At 50.0% G+C, this 23,466-nt stretch overlaps 1 protein-coding gene across 1 annotated transcript in view; it reads left to right on the top strand.

Annotated features, from left to right (window-relative positions):
* Nucleotides 1–23,466, top strand: part of TDP1 (tyrosyl-DNA phosphodiesterase 1) — a 70,750-nt gene that overhangs the window by 28,069 nt on the left and 19,215 nt on the right. The window contains exons 10-13 of the mRNA XM_068964971.1: nucleotides 2,149–2,331; nucleotides 2,941–2,989; nucleotides 4,541–4,607; nucleotides 6,392–6,499. Of these exons, the coding sequence (XP_068821072.1) occupies nucleotides 2,149–2,331; nucleotides 2,941–2,989; nucleotides 4,541–4,607; nucleotides 6,392–6,499 (407 nt within the window). The remainder of the gene's footprint in view (nucleotides 1–2,148; nucleotides 2,332–2,940; nucleotides 2,990–4,540; nucleotides 4,608–6,391; nucleotides 6,500–23,466) is intronic.

The raw sequence follows: 23,466 nt of genomic DNA, 5'->3' as shown, positions 1-23,466 counted from the left end.
AATTATGAGAATGACATTTGCTGCTGGTATGAAAATAAGCCAAGAAAGATCTTTAACAAAATAAAACAAGCAGCAGGTTAAAGCTTCAAGTTTCCTCTCTCTCTCTAGGAGTCAGTTTACCTTAGTAAATTCCCAACACGATTTCTTAAAAACCCCTCTTTTTCCATAGATTATTGATGCTGTGTGAGAATTCCCCTTGGCCGATGACAATTTTTAATTTCCTATTTTTAAGTGAGACCACAGCTGAAAGCAGGCAGGGTCTCCACACCACCATCTTTCTGTCTTGAACTCGGGAGCAGGGGAGTCCCATAGGCTGGATAGTTCAATCACTCAGTCGTGTCCGACTCTTTACAACCCCATAGACTATACAGTCCATGGACTTCTCCAGGCCAGAATCCTGGAGTGAGTAGCCTTTCCCTTCTCTAGGGATCTTCCCAACCCAGGGATCCAACCCAGGTCCCCCGCATTGCAGGCGGATTCTTTACCAGCTGAGCCACCAGAGAAGCCTAAGAATACTGGGGTGGGTAGCCTATTCCTTCTCCAGCGGATCTTCCCGACCCAGAAATCGAACCCGGGTCTCCCGCATTGCTGGTGGATTCTTCCCCAGCTGAGCCACCAGGGAAGCCCACATCCTGGGTAAGTGCACAGCTTTGTGAGCTGATACCCACAGCAGGGGCCAAATCCTGGCCCGGTTACAAGCCGTGTGACTCTTGACATCTGTAAAATGGGCATAATGGCAGTACTTCCCTCACAGAATCGTGTAGAGATTGAATGAGGAAAGGAGGGCAAAGCGCGTATTGATTGTTCAGCAAGCACTTGCGGGCTTTAGCTTGTGGACTGCTGGCTCAGAAAGGCCGGGTGATCACACACACTTGTGCAGGGTCCCTGTGTTACTGAAAGCAGAGTAGCCTCTTACCCGAGTTTGCGACCCCTTCGCACAGTCAGGAGCTTGTGTTGCATCACAGCTGTCTTCCAGTAAAGACGGGGCGCAATCAGAAGTCTGCCCCCTGCTGGGGAAGAGACGCCCGGGGCCTGGGCCTCGGTCCTGCGGCTGATCAAGGGCTGAACCCAGGACTGTAGCCGAGTCCTGTGATTGTCGGCTCAGCCCTGCTTCCTGCCCATGCTGCTCCCAGGGCTGGAGTTGAGAGCTGTTTGGGGCCTGGGGGGAAGTGTGTTTATAAGTATTAGTGCCTACTCAGTGGTAAGGAGGATAACGCATATACCCCGAACCACGCCTGTCAGACTGTGAGCTCGCCTGGAACAGGAACTGCGGCTTATTTCTATTGCTGTCTCCAGCCTCTAGGAAGGCCCTCGGCACAGGTTTAAAGAGAGAAAATTCTCAAGTGTTTTCTGACTTGTTTCTGCAGCTTTGCATAAATATCAAACAAAGCAGGACAAGCAGGTCAGTCTTCCCCAGGGCTTGCGGTGGTATGTATTCATATGTAAATATATTCTCTTTCATTTATGGAGCATCACAGCTGCCCAGAGCCCAAGCCTTTTTCAAATGATAGGAGTCAAAATATATAATAGTTTGACCTTCTAGGTTTTATTTCAGTGTATTAAACCTTTGGAATTTCAAGGCAGAAGGCTAATCTCATATGGCAGGTTGCTAGTTTGTCTGACATTGCTACTAAAATGGGTCATTTTTTAAAAAATATATTTAAGTACAAATCAAAGAATTTTGGAAGAGAAATACTTTTATCCACTTACTCCATTAAAATAAAATTTTTTCAGTATTTAAAAATATTTCCCAGAGTATTAACATATATACAATATTATATATAAAATAGATAACTAATAAGGACCCTACTATATAGCACGGGGAACTCTCCTCAGTACTCTGTAATGATGTCTATGGGGAAAAAAAATCTGAAAAAGAGTGGATACATGTATAACTGATTCACTTTGCTGTGCACCTAAACTAACACAGCATTGTATGTCAACTATACACCAACAAACGTTTAAAATACAAAGTAGAATTTTTCCCAAAGAAGAAAAGCTGTACGTGGGTATGAAACTGAGCGTTAACCATTTTCAACATTTCCTTGTGAGCTAGGAAGTCCGAGGACAGAAGACCGTGCTCTGAGCCATCACGGCTCTTCTCCCGCGTGACCGCACTGACCCCAGCATCCGCTCTCTCTCTCGCAGCTTCTGAAGGAGCACGCCTCCCCCGCGCCCGGAGCGGAGTCTTGGCCGGTCGTAGGCCAGTTCTCCAGCATTGGTTCCATGGGGGCAGACGAGTCAAAATGGCTGTGTTCTGAGTTTAAAGAGAGCCTGGTGACCCTGGGCAAGGAGAGCAGGACCCTGGGAAGTGCTGCTCCCCTCCATCTGGTGAGTGCCCCTCCTCCCTGAGGTCACTGTGCTTAGCCTCTGGTCCAGGAGAAGAGTCAGATCTGTCCTTGCTACAGAAAGGGGTTTCATTCCGTGGATCAGGGATGGAAGACGTTGAACGCAGGGCGGTAGCACTGCCGTTTGTAATCAAGTCTAATAGCATCCGGTGCCGGCAGCTTCCTGGTTTATTCCACGCTCTGGCTCAGCCACAGACTAGCCTGCAGAATCCCCATTCCTTCCTTTAGGTTGTCAAGCCAAGAAAAAAATTTTTGATAAAACATTGCCAGCAAAATTACAGGCATTATTAATGATTTAGAGGCCTTTGAAGTAAGAATTTTACATTCAGTTCAGTTTTTCTTTTGGTGTTTCAGAGGAAAAAATACTCATTGAAATGAAATTTTCTTTCATTGACTGTAAATGCTTTCTGTAGTTTACTAGTAGTTCAATAGTTTTCAATAAGATGGGAACTTTTTAAAGCACATTTTCTAAGTCTTGAAGTATTTCTAATAGAGATTTTCATCTTGGTAAAAACTAAACTTCTTTCCTTTTAACACACATAGATAGTTTCTTCACGTGGCACATTCTAAGTGTTGTTGTTTTTATTTTTAGATCTATCCTTCAGTGGAAAATGTACGGACCAGCTTAGAAGGATATCCAGGTAATTGTTGGGAGGACTGTCCCGATTGAGTTTTTGTGTGTACATTTCATAAATACCCTGGTAAACTTTTTAAAACAAGTAATAAGAATGCCTTCCTCCTTGAGGTCAGAAAGGTATTGATGAGAAATTTGGAGATTATTCTCTCTTAACTGGATGAGGATCTTTAAAGTAGGTGATATTGAGTGGTGCTGTGTTCTGAAGATGATGCCACACAGTTGAGCAATTTGAGTGCTGTTTAACACTGTTTCATACTCAGTAGCCCTGAGTGTTTGATACTTTTACCAAAAAGATGGTTCTCTCCTCTGCCACCAGTGGTTGTCCAGATAAGACATCCAGATAAAACCAGCTTCCGCCACAACCCCGTGCTATGCCTTTTTCTAACACCTCTCCCTCTCCCCCCACATACGGCCTAAAGTACTACGTGGTTCTTCCAGAGTTGAATCCCCGGTACAGATCATGTTGAGGGTCCGGAGCTGAGGCCTGATACTGAGATGAAATCTCTGGCGTGATGCAGTTTGCTTGACCCAGCTCGTCTCTCCAGGGCTTCATCTGTGAACCCCGGGACTGCTTTGGAGACACCTCTCAGTGCTGTTCTCTAGTTCCCTCATGTCAGTGCGGGCACTTAGCTAGTTTGGAATTCAGCAGCCCCCAGGTAGTGTATTCAGAAGGCATCAACCGAAATCCCAAAGAGGGTATATGTGTGTGCTAAGTCGCTTCAGTCGTGTCCAGCTCTCTGTGACCCCATGAACTGTGGCCCACCAGGCTCCTCTGTCCATGGGATTCTCCAGGCAAGAATCCTGGCTTCTAATTGTGTTTCCACCTGGACCTGTGTCTTTATTCTTTCTGTAGGACTATGGCTTTTAGGATTCCTTTTTTAAAACATAGTGGTTTATTGAACATTTTAGTGATCCTTGGTTATTGCATTTGTAAGAATCTGTGTAGCTAGGACAGTCTCTTTGGAAATATCATTGTAAAAGGTGAAGGAGGCAGAGACAATCAGGCTTTCATCCTAGTCTCCCCTCTCCCAGTGTCCTGGTCTTGGGCCCCAAAACGACGCACGAGCCCTCGCCTTGCAAAGAGTATCTCAGGGCGTCCCACCTGCGCGAGGGCAGCAGGGTGGGCCAGGCCCATCTCTGGCCTCTCTAGACGTTGAAGTACCGCCTCCACCCCCTCCAATGGTTAAACACCGTTTCCTGTTGCAATAGTAAACATTCACTACTTCATACGCACCCTAAGAAGGAAATGGCAACCCCATCCGGTATTCTTGCCTGAAGCATCCCCTGGGCAGAGGAGCCTGGTGGGCAGGAGTTGCCTGGTGGGCAAGAGTTGGACAGGACTAAGCAACTCACACTTCGTGCACGTCTAAGAAAGGAAACCCCTTAGAGAGGACACACCTAAAGCAGGGGTAGATGTTTCCTTTCAAAGAGCTTTTCCCTGAGATGAAATTACTAGTGGCTTCTTTAACTACTGTGTATAGATTTTCTTAATGAGGATCCTCAAATTATAGTCAATAATTTTTCTTTGTTTACTTTATTTCTCTTATTTTAAAAGCTGGGGGCTCTCTTCCCTATAGCATCCAGACGGCGGAGAAACAGAATTGGCTTCATTCCTATTTTCAGTAAGTAATCCGGTTAGAATGCTGCTGCTGCTGCTTTCAAGTAAAATAAGAATGTTGTCTGTCTGATTTTCTTAAAAAAAAAAAAAAAAAAGAGCTTTACATAATATGCCTGTATTTTTAATCTATTTATGTTAGTGATAGAAATCCCTTAAAGTTCTAGACATTTCTTGGAATTGGTTTTTAATACCAGAGTCTAATTTATCTCTGTGAGGTTCCTGTTTAAATATTGACATCCAAAGAAAAAAGATGAGTGAAAGAACATGTTGGGAAATTTAGAATTTACATAAGCAGCGTTGTAGTTCATATTTCCAAAGTATGCCATCCTCTGTGTACACATTTATGCGCTGGGAAGCTGCAGGCTTTCTGAGGGGAGAATCCACGCCCCTTCCCCGGGGCACACGGCAGCCTTTGGCTCGCTGCACGGCCCAGCCAGTGGCCAAACGTTCAGGCTGAAGGGATGCTCTGCGTCCTTCCGCCACCCACCCTGCAGTCTCACCCTGGCTTCAACAGACATATACTTGAGCTGGAACCAGAAACGAAGGCAGATGACCTTTCAGTAGCTTTCGTCTGGGAATTCCCTGCCGCTGCAGTGGTTAGTCGGCCTGGGCTTAGTCCCTGGTCAGGGAACTAAGATCCTGCAAGCCGCCCACGGCATGGCCGATTCAGGATGCCATCCTGGAGCCTTTCTGTAAGGCTTTCTGTGGAGGTGTTTGATTTTATTTTGCAGAGGACGTTTCTTCAAATTGAGCCCCTTTGAGTACTGTATTCTTACAAGCGGTTTGTTTGTTTTTAACTTGTATTCATTTATTCATCGGCCGCCCTGGGTCTCTGTTGCCACGAGCAGGCTTCCTCTCTCGTTGCGGGGGGCGGGGGAGCTTCTCGTTGTGGTGGCTCCTCGTGTTGCGAAACACAGCTCTGGGGCGCGTCAGTACTTGCAGCTTGAGGGCTCAACGGTTGTGGCTGACAGGCGCGATGGTTTGGCGCACTCGGTTGCCTCATGGCGTGTGGGATCTTCCCACAGCAGGGATCAAACCTGTGTCCCTGCCCTGGCGGGTGGGTTGTTAACTGCTGCACCACCAGGGAAGCCCCACAAGTGAATTTAATAATCTGATAATGACTGCCGAATCCCAGTTTTACTCTTTCAGTCTGTTCTCTTGAGGGACCGCCCTCTTCTATTCATAAGTGAGGATTCTTACCTCGTGATATAGGTCTTTTTTTCCCCATGAAACCTTAGTCCCGAAAATGTTGGAAACTTAGAAACCAAGCTTAGACACATGAATATCTGCATTTGACTGGCATATTTCTGAATGATCCCCCTGCTTTTCGGCATTCCATCTTGATATTCATACTGTCTGTGTTTTTCCATCTTGTGTTTCGTTCATTAAGCAAGCATTTGGTGAGCCTTTCCTACTCAGCGCTGTGCTCTGGGAACACAGTTCCTGCCTTTAATGAGGGTGCGCTTACACGCGGTGAGAAGCATGATAGAAACAGTGTGTGTGCGTATGTATATGTGTGTTCCTGACAGGATGCGAGGGCCGTGCGCCTGCAGTTTACAGTGCTTTTTGTAGGTGGCATTTTCTACGCACCCACATTCTAAAATGAACATGTGTTATTCTGTTAGCTCAACAGGATTTAGGACGTTATCTCAGCTCATATCACAGAGAACAATGTACTCACTGTTTTTTACACGTCAGGATTTTGCTTTTCATACAGTTTTCTCATATTAGGGCTGTGATGACCCGTTTGTGTTTTCTGACTCGTGGTTTGTGCCTTTCCACCACCAGCAAGTGGTCAGCTGATACGTCAGGCCGCAGCAACGCCATGCCACATATCAAGACTTACCTGAGACCCTCTCCAGACTTCAGTCAGATCGCCTGGTTTCTTGTCACGAGGTACGAGTTCTTATATTCTTGATGGGAAAAATTGTTAGAATGTATTTGCAACTCCTGGGAAGAGGGCTGAATGCACTTCCAGAAAGTGGTTCTGTGAACCATCCTTCGTTTTCTCTTAAACATGTACGTATGTTTGTGTCTTTGTGATTTGTTGTTTAGCCGCTAAGTCATGTCCAACTCTTGGGAAAGTGGTGGCTGCCTTTGGTGTCCTCGTGAGAGGTACACGACAGAGCCCAGTGCTGGGGACAGAAGGACCCACGACACGCGAGGCCACAGTCACGCCTGTTCCAGCCCTGCCCTCGAGGCTATGGAGGATGCCAGGGGCACTGGCGCCCTTCTCCCTGCTGTGTGCCTTTAAAAAGAGAAACTTCTGCCTCTGACGAGGAGGGTGCCTGGGTATGAGGTGTGCCCTGTAGATGTCCTGGGTGGAGAAGTCATTGTCTGGGGCAGGAAGTGCCAAGGCGAGCAGAGGTGTAGAGGGCTTGTGCCCCTCTGTGGGCGTGGAGCTCAAGCCCTAGCTGCTGCTGTGAGTGCAAAATTGTTCATTGCTCCCCTGATTTCACTGTAAATAAAACACCCTTGCAAAAGCTAGGTTACAGCCAGTGTCCCTAGAGTTAACGTGCTGAGAAACCCAGGCACAGTGCTGCCCGGTCTTCCACAAAGTCAGCCAACAGGAACATGAATTCAGGCATCGTGCGGGCCCTTGAGCACTCTCCAGAGGGGCCCACGCTTCCGTGCCAGCCACCAGTGTGCACAGGAACTGCCTGATGTTACATGTTAAACCAGGTGACTAAGTTGAGGGAGAAAGACCTGGCTGTTGATTCTGGTTCTGTGACATCCTGATGCTGTGTGTGACCCTTGCTTCCTGTACACTCTGATGACCAGTCAGTAGGGCTAGGTGAAATAATCTATCTGCTTCTGATTCTAAAACACCACCCTCAGAAGCGGTGCTGAGAGCCAGGCCATCGTACACCCCAAGGGCCACTTTATTACAAGCTCGTTATCTTGCTCTGTGTTGAGGCCCCAAATGCCGTGCCATTTCCTTCGATCGGATCTGGCAGATTCGCTACCAGTTTGGGTGCCAGGACGCTACCCCTCATGTTACTTTTCTGTACTCATCAAGGCTCTTACTGGAATCATGCCACTTTGCAGGAATGTTGAATTTGAAGGCTATTCTTCCAACTATGGTGAAAATCCTCTTAACTTAGAATGCTTTTTCTCAAAATAGGGTCAAAACAAATAGAGAAACATATCAGTTATTGGGTAAAAGTGGTCTCATCTAGCACCATGGGTTTTTGCTGGGGAAACAGGTGCCCAGAGAAATTTAAGCTTTCAAAAGCATGCCGCTCACCACAAGGCCAGGGTGGAGGCTGTGCCAGTGGGAGCACTGCCTGGACTTTGCACGTAACTGACTGGGAGCTGCTTCAGAGACGAGTCCTGGGTTTGGGGTGTGGCCAGCAGGGAGGTGGAAGGTGGTCACCTTCTAGAGAAGTCAAGAAACAAAACTGGTTTTGGTGGGAGAATGGTCAGCTGGATTACATCGACCTCTTGAGGTGGGAAGGCTGAGTGGAATTGTCCGTTGGCGATGCTCGAGTCAGAAGGTCAGCGTATGCGTAGTACGTTTTGGAGTTCTCTTCAGAACTGAACGTCGACACCTTGAGCCTATGTGTGGACGCTTGGGGAGAGTGGAGCCGAGGGCTGGTGCCCGGGAGGAGGGGAACAGACCAGGTCTAAGCATCACACCTCCCGGGTTCCCAAGCCACGCGGGCGGGTTGGGCCCAAGCCTTCCCTCCCGAGTTACGGAACAGCTGGTCACCATCCTCCAGAAACACTCTTCCTTCTACTTAAGCAATGTTCTGCATTGTATTTTTGACATCGTAAAGTTTAACCATTTCAGCCTGTGTCTACTGAGCACTTACTATGTGGCAGACATTTCTCCAGGTTCAGGGAGTGCCGTGACAGCACACAGTCCTGACTCCACGGTAGTGAGAACTGCATAGAAACCAAGTTTATTCGTAGATATCGAATGCTGGTAGTCGCTGCAGAGAAAAATGAAGTAGAAGAATAATTCAGGTGCACAGTCCTTTATTCACAATCCTTGAGCCGAGACTTAGTTCAGTGTTTGGGGCTTCCTGTGAGTAAACGTAACATCTGTTTAATGTCCGTAGCGTTGTTACAAGTGGCCTCACATTATTCCAGGTCAGCTTTTGTCACCTGAGGAGCTCACAGAAAGAAGCTTTGCCAGTGAGCACAGTGAGTTAGGTAATAGCTTAATGTCCAAGTTGGTTTCAGTTGTTTTTAGATGTTCAAAGCTAACATGGGGCGCTTAGTGTTAAATTGCTTCAGTCGCGTCCAGCTCTTTGTGATCCCAATGGACTGTAGCCCGCCAGGCTCCTCGGTCCATGGGTTTCTTCGGGCAAGAATCTTGGAGTGGGCTGCCGTTTCCTTCTTCAGGGGACCTTCCCGACCAGAGCTCGCATCCATGTCTCTCATGTCTCCTGCGTTGGCGGGCGGGTTCTTTACCACTGGCGCCACCTGGGAAGCCCAGCGCTTAGGCTGAGTTTCAGGCATTCTTCTAAAAAAGCAGCGTCTACACACACACACACTCATGTAATCCTGACAGCAGTCCTGCAGGTGAGCTGCGTTCGTCCCCTCTACTAATGGGAGAGCTGAAGCACAGCGAGGGTCAGCGCGCGTCCAGAGGCATGTGCCGTCCCTGTGCCAGGAAGGGAGTCTGCTCCGTAAACAGGACGATCAGGGAGGTCCTGACTGACGCGGTGGCATTTAAGCCAAGACCTGAAAGAAGGAAGGGAGCCATGTGGGTGGAGAGCTGAGGGGGGCGTTCCTGGGGGAGGCGCAGCCGGGGATGTTCTGGCTTGTGTTTGAGAAACAGTATGGGTGCTGCTGGAATGCGTGGGCTAGGAGGGCAGAGCAGTCCCTCGGGGTTTGGTCAAGATGACGCTTTGGGCAGGACTGTCCTGTTCCCTCTGGGGTGTTGAGTAGCCCGGCCCCCACGCATTAAGCACCATGTCATGGCGAAAGCCGTGCAGAGGCCTCTGCCTCTCTCGGTACCCCCTCGGCCGTCTCTCCTGCTGGCGATGCTGCCCCCTTGGAGAAGAAGTTCAGAACTTCGTGAGCAGCTGGCGTGTGAGTGCTGCTCTTTCCTCTCCTGTGTTTCCTGTTTAGAGTGACGAGGTGGGGCTGCACAGAGAACCATGGGTTCTAGTCCCCATGGAGGGATGATGCCAGCAAACCCAGCGGCCCGTCCACAAGGGGCGGATACATCATGTCTTAAGACGTGGGTTGCAGTGAAAGATAGATACGTCAAAGCTGCATAGATTTGACTCCTCCCCCCACTTTTTTTCCTTGACACTTTCCTACTTTGATCTATTGTTAAAACTCTCTGTTAATGTTGGTGCTTGGGATGAGTAAGTGCTTTTTATTAAAACAATATTCTCAGAAAAAAATTATAATAGTAATAAGCAATATGGATGATAAGCCATGTGAATTTTGACACTAATAATATGACTTTTAATAAGCCAGGTTTGCACATCCAAAGAAGTGTTGCCCTTTAAAATGGTCACCTTGAGAAACTAGGTATTTTATGAAAAATGCTGCCACCGCTCTCACCCTTCTGCCGCTCTTCAGAATTTCCTTCAAAGTGAGTTTCTGTGGCACTTTAGTAAGTATTGTTTCTAACAGACATGCTTCTGTTCTGGGCCTTGTGGCTAAGCGGCTAAAGGCAACTGCAGGCTCATTATCCGGCAGTTCCTGTGGGCCAGGCATCTGGACATGGGTTGGCTGGTCCTCTGCACAGAATCACAGTGTTGATCAAGGCTACGAGCTCCTCTAAGGCTCAGGGTCATCTTCTAAACTCGCTGGTTGTTGGCAGAATTCCGCTGCTTGTGGCTGCAGGACTGAGGTTTCTGCTCTCTGGGTGACTGAGCTATGGGCCATTCTCAGCTCTGAGCGCTGCTCCTGGTGCCCTCCACGTGGTCTTCTCCATGAGTAGTTCACAGTGTAGCTCACTGCTTCTTCAAAATCAACAGGAGGGAAACAGAAAAAACAAAATCAGCAGGAGAATCTCAGTCCCCAGGAAGGGCCCAGTCCATCCTTCCAGGCTTCACTTGATTAGTTCAGGCCCAGGATCATCCCAAACCTTCTGATTAACTCAGAGGTCCAGGGATTAGTGACCTGATCATGGGAATGAAATCCCATTATATTCACACTGTTTACTCACATTCCAGGAGAGGGGATAAACTGGAAATGTACACCAGGGCCGAGGCTGAATCTTGGAGGCCATCTTCCGATTCTGCCCTCTGGCCTCATTCATTACTCAGCTGGGTTCATCCGTCTGCTTCTCGAGCCTTGACTTGAAATAATTTCTTCCTGTTTTGAAAATTGAGGTTTGTTTTCCGTAGTCAAGGGAAAGTCTCCTTGAGCACACTCACAAGACTGGCCTTCGGGCTCCCCAGAGGCTGTTTGAGAAGTGTGGAGCCAAAGGAGGCGACTTGATTGGAGGGGGGTCTAACCCTGCAGCACGATGGCTTTGGGGCCACACTCAGTAAGTCTGATAAGAGATAAGCAGACTCCTACAAGACACAACTCCCCCCGCTGCCCCAACCCCCGACCCAAGAAGAAAAGCCTCATCACTTCAGCCACGCACTTCACGTGTTTCCTGTGGAGTGTACATAGTGGTCGCGGGCCATTTCTCAGCCCATCCTAAGTAGAGGATGCTGGCTTCCTGGTCACAGAGATTGGTTTTACCCAACTGACATTTCACAAGTGGGAAACCGGCTTGAAATCAGGGACTGCTAGCTTTCATCTAGTTTTCATCTTCTTCATCCTTTTATTTTTGCAAATATCCTGTTTTCTCCCTCCCTCCCTTTCATGCTGCGCTGTGACCGGGCTTCTCACTGGAAGTGTGTGTAGAGCCTAGGCCATGTTTCGGTATTAGGCAGCTGCCGCATCACCAAAATCTCCCCTGAAACCGTTTTTAGTGAAGTCTCTTTGTGAACGGACCTGTCTCCATTAGTTTCTGTCCTGCTCTAAGAGAAAAGGAGTTCGGAAGTCCCATACTGTTTTTCCTACTGGAGTGCTCTTCCTGACACTTGGTAATTTTGTGAAATACGTGTGGTTTCTCGCAGCCCAGTAATTATGGTGCCTGTACGGGACTCGCTCTGCAGTGGCCCAGGAAATTGTGAGTGAACGGGCGGCATCCCTCTTCCTCTAGCTACCGCTCATTTTCTGAGCTTCTCAGGCTTTAAGTGTGTTTTCCTTTCTGTACTGTCCAGCGCTCTTAAGCTTATTTTTAAGGATTTTCTCAAATCTTCCCCTTTGAAACTTCTAGCTCAGCAGACATGAGTCATTATTTTTCCTTTGTGTTTTTGTAAGGCTTTCAGGTGGTGCAGTGGTAAAGAATCCACCTGCCAGTGCAGGAGACTCAGGTTCAATCCCTGGGTCGGGAAGATGCCCTGGAGGAGGAAATGGCGACCTACTCCAGTGTGCTTGCCTGGGAAATCCCGTGGATACAGGCGCCTGGTGGGCTGCAGTCCACGGGGTCACAAAGAGCCGAACCCGACTGGGCGCGCGCACAGCACTCCTTGCCCGGCCCTTTTGTGTCCTCCTTGTTGGCTCTGAGGGCATTCATTGGCCTCAGTTTATTATGAGCTGCTTGGGAGCTCGTGCCAGGAGCTTGCTTACCTTTATTCTCAGCATCTAACGCATCTGACACTGTGCCCAGTTAGTTTAGGGACCAGTGCATATTTGAATCAGAGCCCTTTACAAAATACTTCTGTTCAAATAGGTCATATCTCCATATCACAGGTCGGGGGTGTGCAGAGTGAAGTGTCTTCTCCTCCTTATTCCCCAGCCATCCTGCTCATCCTCAGACCACCACTGCTGGTTTCTTCACTTTAACCCCATCAACCCTTTCACACTCAGGTACCTCGGATGATGATGATATCCCATCAGCCATGGAGGAAATACAGTACTATGGAGGAAACAGCCCCGAGGCAGAGTCCAAAGGTCCATGTCCTAAGCTGGGATTGCCACATACTAGCCTTGCCAGTCCGATCTTGGAAAAATCATTTCTTATCTGGGCCTTTATCTGACTTGTGGAGTGATCAGAGGACAATGATAGGAAGTAAATGTGGCCGTTACCCATTAAAGTGTATGAGGTGTTAAGTGTTAGTTAACCACTGAATTTTTACTGGCTGTTGACAACCACGTGTTATTATTAACGTCATATTCATTAGACCTCTAGGGAGTCAAGAAAGCTTACCAAGACTTTATCTGTTTGGTTTATATGAAAAAAGGATGTGTAATTTGTGACCTAAAGACTTTTGATAAATAAAGCCTTTACTGAACTCAGTGTGGTTAAGTTTAAGACTAGTCATAATTATTCTATAAAAGCAACACAAGTATATTCAGCCAGAAGAATGTGTTCAAAGAAACTTAAAGTTAGCACTTTGGGTTGCACTTACTAGAATGTTATATCGGCAGGCTTTTGTCTGGTTTCTTTTATGGAAAGCTATTTATAGTTCTCAGTGCTACTGTGAAATCATCCCATGTTTGATGGGCAGCCTGTTATGGAAATTACCAGAACATAATGACAAAGACAAGGTTTAAATTTTACCACAGGACCAAGCAGGCAAGAAGATGAGCTTGAAGAAGCAGCCTTGGCTGAGAAGATAGTGCCTGGGAGTGTTTGGCAAACCCCAATGAGAACAGTTACGAAAGCTGTGCATTGTGGGTGGGCAGAACAGATCGCTGTCACAGTTGCCTAGCAACCGACAGGACAAGTAGAAATGTTGGTGCTGCCACTTTAGGGGAAAACAAGACGAGTGCTTGACTACAAAACCGCTGCGGCTGTTTTGAGGAAACATTAAGGGCACTCGCCGCCTCTGCCTTTCCCCACAGTAGTGCGGTGCTTTCATGTCTGGTCCTTTGATTTGGAAACAAATAGTCTGTTTCCTCCTTTGAGCTTTAAAAAAAAAAAAAATCCCATTGGACCTCACAGAAAAATTATTCCTAGATGTCACTGGCGTGGGCTCGGTTCCCTGGCATCACAGCTCCAAGGTACTGGTATTAGTTGGCATGCCGCGTGCACTTTGTTACGGATGACTGTTAGGAGCGCCGTCTGCGAGCGACTTCCTTTGTGCGTATGGGGTGATCGCAGGCCCCTTGCCTTCTCGCGCTCTGGTGTGAGCAGACCGAGGCCAGCGCGTGCCCCGTTCCATGCTCGTGGGAGCAAGTCTCAAAGCGTTAGCCCTGCTGGGAAGAAGCTTGGGACCCCAACCTAGGGTCTCTAGACCCTCAAACTCCAGCACTGGTGGTGACGAGCGATACCTGTGGCTGGAGGTGAGGCGCTGTCTGGGAGGCCTGCAGCAGGAACCAGCCTCCAGGGAACACGCCTCACAGATGACGGCAGGTGTGTGTGTGCTGACTATATGCCCACTCCCTGAATCCTCCCCGTTAGTAGCGAGGTACTCGGATCCTCATTTTAGAGCTAGGAAAGCTAAAGCAGAGAGGCCTTAAGTAACATTCCCGAGGAGGCCCAGCTGGCAGGGTGATAGAGGTAGGATTCACGCCCTGAGAGTCCAGCGTGACGTCCGTGCCTATGTGCCAGACGCTGCTCTAGGCTTTGGTGCCAGATGATGAACAGGGCGTGGTCCCTGCCCTCAAGGAGCTTGTATTCTAGCTGTTGAGGCCCTGGTGCCTTCTGCTTTGGCATCGGCCCTGCTGGCTGAGGCTTGGGAGAACATGCAGCTCAAAAGCTCACGGCAGCCTCGTTCCCTGAAGACCGCCATGCCAGACCTTGCCTCCTCCTGGTTAGCAGCCTCCCCCTCTGCTAAGCCAGGCGTCTCCCCCCAGCTCTTCTCTCCCGGTGTTTAGCCCAGAATGCTCTGACTTCCTGCCGTCGCTTTGCCAGAGCCTTGCCTCCCTCCTCCCGCAGTGAGGTTTCGGTTTCTGCCGTGGCTGTCCCCTGTGGCCCCTGCTGCGCGCTCGGGTGACAGCGTGGCTGCTGTGAGGGGCCGAGGCTGCTCTTCCCTAGCCTTGTGTATCCTGCCTCTGCTAGTCCAGCCACCGCCCATCCCTTCTGTGCCAGGATTTGACACGGTCCAGTGCTTAAATCTTCAGGGCTCTTTTTATTGGCTGCACCAGAGACAACATTCGGAATCTTAAACAGTTCCCTGACCAGGGATCAAACCCGTGCCCTCTACAGTGGAAGCTTGGAGTCTTACCCACTGGAGTACCAGTCTTTACTTACCCCCTGGAGCGTCCCTTCAGGGCTTTCTTGAAACACTTCATCCTGGTTATCAGTTCCCACTTACTAGTCGACATCTGGGACCTGAGCTGGGGCCTGACTCCTCCAGCTTCTGCCCAGCCACTCTGTTCACACCAGACCCAACCACGTGGTGCAGAGCTTCGTACCCACGAGCCTGGGTCTCGTGGGCATCTCTGTCGTCCCCCCGCGAGCCCCTTCTCATCCAGCCTTTCACCTGCTCTGCCTTTGTGGATCCACACTCGGCCCCTGTTCTCAGCACCAGGCTGGGCCTGTGGGCCTGCCGACGTCCCGAGCTTGGGGTAGTGATCGCTCCGTCTGCCAGTCTGCCGAGCTCTTCATCAGCGTAGAGTTAGAGTCGTGTGTGTGTTCATGGGAACTCACAGTTCCCTCTGTGGCAGTTAAGGGCATCCAGGGCGGCAAAAACTGGGGAAGGGATGGCTCAGAGGAGAGAGAGACCACTTCTGCGTAAGATAACCACGCTTTGGGACGTGGTCCGTTCTGTGTGTGACAGACCGAGGGGACACACCGGGTGGAAGAAGCCATGTCCTTGAAACCCTGAGGCAGAGCGTGCTGCAGGGGGGCCTGCAGGGGCGGGGCCGGGGGCGGGGCTGGGCTCGCGGCCCCGGGGTGACGTCAGAGGACTGGGGGCTTCCGGTGCGGGCGCTCAGGGCCTGTGAACTGGTGTTGCTGATGATGCCTATCGCTGTTCAAGGCTTTGAGTGCAGTTTTCATGGTGATGCCACCCTGTGCTCTCTGGAGCTAAGGAGAGCAGATATTTCATGAACATAGCAACGGCACGGAGCCGAGGAGCTCCTTCTTCCAAGTCACGTACTCTTTCTGGAATTGGTTTATGGGATAGAAAAGAGAAGCTAAAGCATGAGGGCAGAAAAAACTACCAAGAAGCTGGTGCAAAGTTCCAGACAAAGGTGGCCGCAGAAGGGCAGAGCAGAGGGCCGTTCACATAAAGGCCTTCTTACAGAAAGACCTGGAGGACACAGGAGCGGGCTGGTGAGAGCAGGCCGGGGCAGCTGGAGGAACCAGGTCGCCCACAGGGCTGCGGACAGAACTGTCCAGGAGAATTGCCGGCATGGCAGGGCTTGGCGGGGCCAGTTGCTCACCCCAGGGAGGATGCCCACGCGTCCTGGGAGATCTTAATGGAAACTACTCATGGGCTCCACAGCTTCAGTGCAGAGGCTGTGCCACCAGGGGCCCGGGGAAGCGGAGGCCAGAGGCTTGCCCTCACAGACTCTGCTGGGGGCCCAGGGAAGGGCTCTTCTTCAGAAAGCCTTTAAAGGGCCCTCAGGTTAATTGACCAGATACGGGCTATTCATCATGCCTTTCAGTGCTACTTGGATGTGCAAATGGCCCGCTGCCCGCAGCCGCAGCTCTGCTTCTCGACAGCTCCTTCCATTCTCTAAGCTGCTTCCCCTCGTGGGGAGTCAGGGACTGGGCTACGTTGAGGGCTTCGTGCTGTGTCCATGGAGCCCTTGGGGTTCTGGAAACCACTCCCAGAGCCCACTGTCCTGCTCTGAATAGAGGACTCCCTAGGTTTAAGAAAAGGGCTTCCCTGGTGGCTCAGCTGGTAAAGAATCTGCCTGCAATGCAGGAGACCTGGGTTCAATTCCTGGATTGGGAAGATCCCCCTGGAGAAGGGGACGCCTTCCTACTGCAGTGTTCTGGCCTGGAGAAGTCCATGGGGTTGCAAAGAGTCAGACACGACTGAACAACTTTCACTTCACTTCATGTTTAAGAAAAAGTTACTATTACAGTAGATAACCTCCCAAAGCCTTCTAACACCATTTCACAGATCTGTTGAAAATACCTATACGTTCCAGGACTTCCCTGGTGGTGCAGAGGCTGGGAATCCATGCTTCCCATGCAGGGGGCCTGGGTTCGATCCCTGGTCAGGGAGCCAGATCCAACATATTGCAGCTGAGGCCTGGCACAGCTTAATAAACAAATGAATCCTTTTTAAAGAAAGTATTGATGCTTTCCAGATGTTCCCTCCGTGCCGTGCTTCACGACTCTCTGAGCACATTCACCTCGTTGTCGATTGCTGTGTTCATCCCTCATTATAACCCAGTGAAGTGGGCACATGGTGCTGAACCCATATTACAGGCAAAGAAGTCGATGCCAAAGGATGTTAAGCCCAAGGTGACAGCTGGCCAAAACCAGAACTCACACCTGCGCCTGTGGGCGCTTCCTGTCCATGTACGGCAGAAACCACCACAATACTGTAAATAAATTATTCTCCAATGAAACTTAATTAGTTATTTTTAAAAATCTTACGAATCTGTTGCTCTTTTCAAGTCCTTTTTTGCCCATCCACCACAGGAGACGGACCAAAAGAATGGAACGTTCCAGTCAAAAATGAAATGGCCAGCAATTGTGTCTCATTGGTTACTATTAAGTACACGCTGAAATTCTTTGACATGATATTCTAAATACCAATTTTGACTTGAGATTTGAAAAGCAACTTTTGATCCCACAGCACAGTATTCTTTGCCATTTTGGATTCTGGATGCTAACCTGATGGCTTCTAAAGCCCTTGTTAATTTGATTTGTGGGATCAAAGAGAGAAGGATCCTTTTACAGTGCAGGTTGGCCTTTAGGCTGGCCTGTGCCGTGGAATGGGAGCTTGGCTTCCGAGTCCAGATTAGGAAGCGGGCTGTGGCTGTGACTGAGAAGCAGAGTGAGGCTGCGCGTGGACTCCTCGTCTGTTTGGTGACCAGAGTCAGTCAGGAGCGCTGCTCACAAAACCCACTCCCAAGGGTCTCTTCTAACGCTTCACCCTGCTTATCAGTGGGAAAGCAAGGTCATAGTCGTTTTCATTTTTCTTTCCCTGCTGACGTGTCTTTGTTAATATATTGTATCTGTATCAGATATCAGCCCCCAAATCGCAGCTGATATGATGTGTCCTTTGTGGTAATTAACCTCACAAGACATCTGCTTTAATTTTAACCATGCTTTTAAATTCCAGGCACTGTATCTCTCATATCTGTAGTGAAATTTGGGGGACATATATCTGTATCCAGGAGACCCAAATCATTCTTTACAAAGTAAAATAGAAGGTCACTCTCTGCCTCGGACACTTGTGGTGGGATTGCTAAATCAGTGAAGCAATCTGATGAGTAATTTTTGAACCCATCTACCACTGTAACCTTCTAGGATTAGGAGACCTGAATGGACCTGCCTTCTGGAGAATGGCAGTGCTTGGTGAGCCCCACCAGAGAAGAACCAGAGTCGCCCTCCCATAGATTTAGCCAAGTACCATGATGATAATAGGTGGCATCTGTTATGTGTCATGTGTGTGCCTGGGATTCTACACACTTTTTTTTTTTTTTTTAATATTTATTTGGCTGTGCAGGGTCCTAGTTGTAGCATGCAGGGTCTTTAGTTGCAGTCTGTGGGATCTAGTTCGATCCCTGTGAGAAATCCCTGGAGTCTTAACCACTGGACCAGCAGGCAGGTACCTGCACATCACTTTTCTGAGGCAGGTGTGTTGCCCTACTCTGTAGGTGCAGGACTTGAAGATGGGCCGCGTTGGCCCTCGTTAGGATTGAAGCGTGTGCGCACGCAGGTCCTGCTCCCGCCCATTGCTCCTCTGTGCCTCTCCTGCTTCCTGGTCAACGCTTAGGCCTCTCCTCTACGTTTTTGTGGTTAGTTCTCTTAGCTGCAGTGAACAAGTCTTGATACATCTTCTAAGCCTTTGTGTGTCAGGCTCTTTTCTTGAATTAACACGGTTCGCGCCCGCCTAACATCTGCAGGATTCAGGGCCCGCATACATCTGTGGGCTCGAATAGCCGTCAACAGCTTCTTCCAAGAGCTGGAATCTGGAGGAGGAAAGGGCTGCCAGCACACGAGCAGGCAGGCTGGGAGACGTCGCGGTGGAGGGAAGGATGTTTGCAAAGATGTGGAGGCAGTCAGTATATCAGTTAACAGTATCCCTTCGTGGGAAATAGATGTGAAAACAGTGGAAACAGTGTCAGACTTTATTTTTTGGGCTCCAAAATGACTGCAGATGGTGACTGCAGCCATGAAATTAGAAGATGCTTACTCCTTGGAAGGAAAGTTATGACCAACCTAGATAGCATATTCAAAAGCAGAGACATTACTTTGCCAACTAAGGTCCGTCTAGTCAAGGCTATGGTTTTTCCTGGGGTCATGTATGGATGTGAGAGTTGGACTGTGAAGAAGGCTGAGCGCCGAAGAATTGAAGCTTTTGAACTGTGGTGTTGGAGAAGAACTTGAGAGTCCCTTGGACTGCAAGGAGATCCAACCAGTCCATTCTGAAGGAGATCAGCCCTGGGTGTTCTTTGGAAGGAATGATGCTAAAGCTGAAGCTCCAGTACTTTGGCCACCTCATGCGAAGAGTTGACTCATTGGAAAAGACTCTGATGCTGGGAGGGGTTGGGGGCAGGAGGAGAAGGGGACGACCGAGGATGAGACGGCTGGATGGCATCACCGACTCGATGGATGTGAGTCTGAGTGAACTCCGGGAGTTGGTGATGGACAGGGAGGCCTGGCCTGCTGCGATTCATCGGATCGCAAAGAGTCGGACACGACTGAGTGACTGAACTGAACTGAGAGGAATCCTGAAAGGGCAGATGCAAGATAAACTTGAAGAGCATAGACTTGGACAGACTGGAGGTTCCTCAGCTTTGATATATGCTTAAGGAGAAAGGCTGCGCTGGCACTTAGAGAGCCCCAGGGGGAAGACAGGCAGAGACAGGGCAGTCCATGTGGGGCTGAGGCCTGGAGTAGGAGGGGCCGAGACCTTCTTGGAAACAGAGGATGTTGTGGCTTCCATGGTTGGGAACCCGCCTGCCAGTGCAGGGCCACGAGTTCAGATCCTGGTCTGAGGAGATTCCACATGCCTTGGGGCGGCTAAGCCCGCACGCTCTGGAGCCTGTGTTCCACAAGGGAAACCCCCTCAGTGAGAAGCTTGTGCACCACACCTGCAGAAAGCTTGCGTGCAGCAACAAAAACCCAACGCAGCCACAAAAAAAAAAAAAAAAAAAGATGTCATAAGGGGCAGAAAAAGAGAAAAAACTTGATACCTGCCACATGAGCCAACAAGTCCAAAAGACTGCGACTCCTGAGCCTGCCTGAGACTGGACAGAAGCAAATTCAGAAGGAGGCTGGTTTTCAGAAGGGAAGGCATGCTGATGAGTTTCGATTTTTAGAAAGTTGGGTTTGGGATGACCGTGCGGTATCCCCATTGAGAAATCCAGCTTGTGATTGGAGATGCCCATTTGGAAATTTGGTGAGCCATCCAAGCCGGCCGAGTCTGAGCATCATTTTGTTCAAGTGACAGTTGCCGTTGGTGAGTGGGAAGGTCCCAGGGAAGAGACAAGAGGAGAGGTGCAAGGACAGAGCGTCCGTCTAGAGGGCACAGTCGTTGTTCAGTCGCTCAGTCGTGTCCGACTCTGCGACCCCGTGGACCGCAGCACGCCAGGCCTCCCTGTCCTCCACCACTCCTCAAACTCCTGAGGGTACAGAACCGCGTGGAAAGAGCAGCAAACACGAGAGAAGCTGAGTCCGAGAGCTGGGAGAGACCAGGGCAGGCACGTAGAGAGGGAGCCACAGAGGCCAGGGGCCGAGGAGGGACGCCGCCCTGCAGTGGAGCAGTCTGCAGCGGGAGCTCAGCCGTGGCAGCCCGGCGTCCAGGGCCATCCTGTGCACTGTTGGGTGTCCAGCAGCATTGCTGACCTCCAGAGAATGTCCCGAGACATTGCTAAATGCCCCCTCCGGGCAAAATCACCCCCACTGAGAACCACTGGTCTAGAAGAATAAGGAGTGTACAAAGCCCGTGGGGTCTGGCAGTTAAGCGTATTATTTGAGTAGAAGGCTGGCAGCAGAGGTTTCGAGAGAAAGATAGGAAAGCTGCCGACACCTTGTTCCAGCACAGCAGGCCCCATCCAGGCTGCTCTCCAGAGTGTAAGATCAAAGGTTGGCGGTGCTTCAAGCCAGTGAATCTGTGGCAGTTTGTCACAGAGCAGCAACAGGAAACTGAAGCTCACTGCACGTTAATAAGAAATAAAGGAGACTGACGGCATAACTTACAAGTGGAAAGTCACAGAATCGAACAGAGGTCTAGAAATGCAAGAGAATCCATCGGAATTAAAGACTGTGTCTTTGCATATACTTAGATACAATTCACATCTTTTGCAGTGAAAGTATCTGTCCATATTCCTCACGAAAAATGTTTTTTAGTACATACAAAGAAACAGAGCTCAGGTTCGGCACAGGGAAACCTGCAGCAAATGCAAAATGGAATGTGATGTGTGGCGTTATTGCATGTGTGTGTGAGAAAGAGAGAGGCAGGCAGGCAGCTGTGGGGCTTGGGGACAGCGAGACCTCAGCCTGAGCCCGAGCTCGTCCTTCCTGCCCTCGTCACCCAGCTGCTCCGTCCCCATCCCCCTCGCGTCGCTGTCCAGCTGTCCACCGTCTGTCTGTGGCATCTGCTGCCTGCCCCCTCCGCCAGGAGGCGTGGCTAAAAGCCCAGTCTGTTGGGCATCTCTGCGCTGGGGCAGCGGACCAGGGATGAAAGATCAAGGATCAATGACAAAAGCGACGTTGTATCAGAGGACACAGTCCTCGGATCCGCAGGCATCCTCCGGGGTTCACACGCCTTCCAGCAGGATCTTCAGCTCCATCAGCCGCGCCAGGGCTCAGGCCAGGGTGGGCGGTGGTGGACTCTGCCGACGCTGCCGTTACCAGGTTCTTGGCCTTCAGAGGCCCACGGCGGAGTTGGCCCAGAGGTCATCTCTGTTGCTCCCTGCTCCTTTCTCGCATGGCTGTTTTCCCAGCAGGATAGCATGGATTTTGTCTTTGTGGTCAGAGTATGTAGGTGAAGGGATTGATCTCGTTAGAGGTAAGCATGGATGCCTCTAGTCATTGTAGACTGCTGTCCAGAAAGGGATGCTTGGGCTCATAGGCTGAAACCCCGCCTTCTGGAAGGCAGAAGCTGAGGCTCAGGAGGAAGAGGAGTGCTCTCCGGTGTCACTGAGGGCAGTGTCCTCTCCTGGGCTTGGGGTGCAGGGTCCTGCTCTCAACACTGGCCTGCCTGCCTTCTCCATGTCCCTTCCACGGCCTTCCTGTGCTTTGCTGAGCTTTATTTTAGGAATTGTCCATTATGTTATTAGTTTAAATGTAGCCTTCAAGCTTTAAGCCATGGGACAGAATTCCCATATTGTGGGCTGAGATCACATCTCTTAACAGCCATGTTCTGCGGGCCATGTCGGAAACTGGACCAGAGCTGAGCTCCTGGTCATCAGTCCAGTCCAATCTCTCAATCGTGTCCAACTCTCTGTGACCCCATGAACTGCAGCATGCCAGGCCTCCCTGTCCATCACCAACTCCCAGAGTTTACTCAACCTTATGTCCATTGAGTCGATGATGCCATCCAGCCATCTCATCCTCTGTCAACCCCTTCTCCTCCTGCCCTCAGTCTTTCCCAGCATCAGGGTCTTTTCCGTGAGTCAACTCTTCATATCAGGTGGCCAAAGTATTGGAGTTTCAGCTTCAACATCAGTCCTTCCAATGAACACCCAGGACTGATCTCCTTTAGAATGGACTGGTTGGATCTCCTTGCAGTCCAAGGGACCCTCAAGAGTCTTCTCCAACACCTCAGTTCAAAACCATCAATTCTTCGGTGCTCAGCTTTCTTTATAGTCCAACTCTCAGATCCATACATGACCACTGGAAAAACCATAGCCTTGACTAAAGGGACCTTTGTTGGCAAAGTAATGTCTCTGCTTTTTAATGTGCTGTCTAGGTTGGTCATAACTTTCCTTCCAAGGAGTGAGCGTCTTTTAATTTCATGGCTGCAGTCACCATCTGCAGTGATCAGGGCTCCATAAACTGCCCAGTTGAGTAACTGACTGTTGGTCTGCTTAGCTGGGGGCTCGGGGGAAATCCTCCCGCCCCACGGTCTGTTCCGCGGAGTCCCTTCTCTCGCACGTTTCTGGTCAGGGCAGCCCCGAAGGCGCCGTGGCTGTAGCTTGTTTGTGGGGTTTCCGCTCGTTGCTGTGGTTCCAGCCTGTTCTCCGCTGTGTGTTCATCCTCGCCAGCTCCTGCCCGCCCTGCAGACATCAGGCTGCGGAATCAGGGCAAAGTCAGCAACGTTACCCAGACTGCTTTCCTGACTCCTGGAGCTCTGATGTCAAATCCCTGTAAATTGTATATGTTGTATATAATACAGTACACACGCACACCCCCCAAAGCGCTTCTGTTCTCTGGTTGAACCCGAACTAGCATGCATCTCCACCCCCCTGAAGCCCCTGTTTTACTCACTGTTACTTTCTCAGTGATGACTTACAGTCAGTCCACTGTATGTGTGGTTCCTTCATATCTGTGGTTATGTATCTGTGATTCAGCCCAGCCGCCTGACTTCCTTAGTGGCATGCTTCTGATGCACATCCAGAGTCCCGCCCTCCAAAGTTCTCCAACGTACAGGTGTCTGATACTCCCAAAGAACGCAAAGTCAGTTCCAACCCAGCCCTCTCTGGTGATGAAGCACAGACAGTACCCAGAAAGCGCAGCCCTGGGGGAGGAGCCGCAGCTCAGGCCGGCGGGAGGCAGAGGAGACCCGGAGAGCGAGCTCGTGGGCCGCAGTGGCCGGAGCAGAAAGCCGGGACAGGCAGGGGACGTGAGTCCTGGCCGGAGACGACTG

This window comes from Capricornis sumatraensis, chromosome 2, assembly GCF_032405125.1.
Source record: "Capricornis sumatraensis isolate serow.1 chromosome 2, serow.2, whole genome shotgun sequence".
Classification (NCBI taxonomy): domain Eukaryota; kingdom Metazoa; phylum Chordata; class Mammalia; order Artiodactyla; family Bovidae; genus Capricornis; species Capricornis sumatraensis.
The sequence above is the reverse complement of the archived record's forward strand: the minus strand, read 5'-3'. Positions and strand labels throughout refer to the sequence as shown.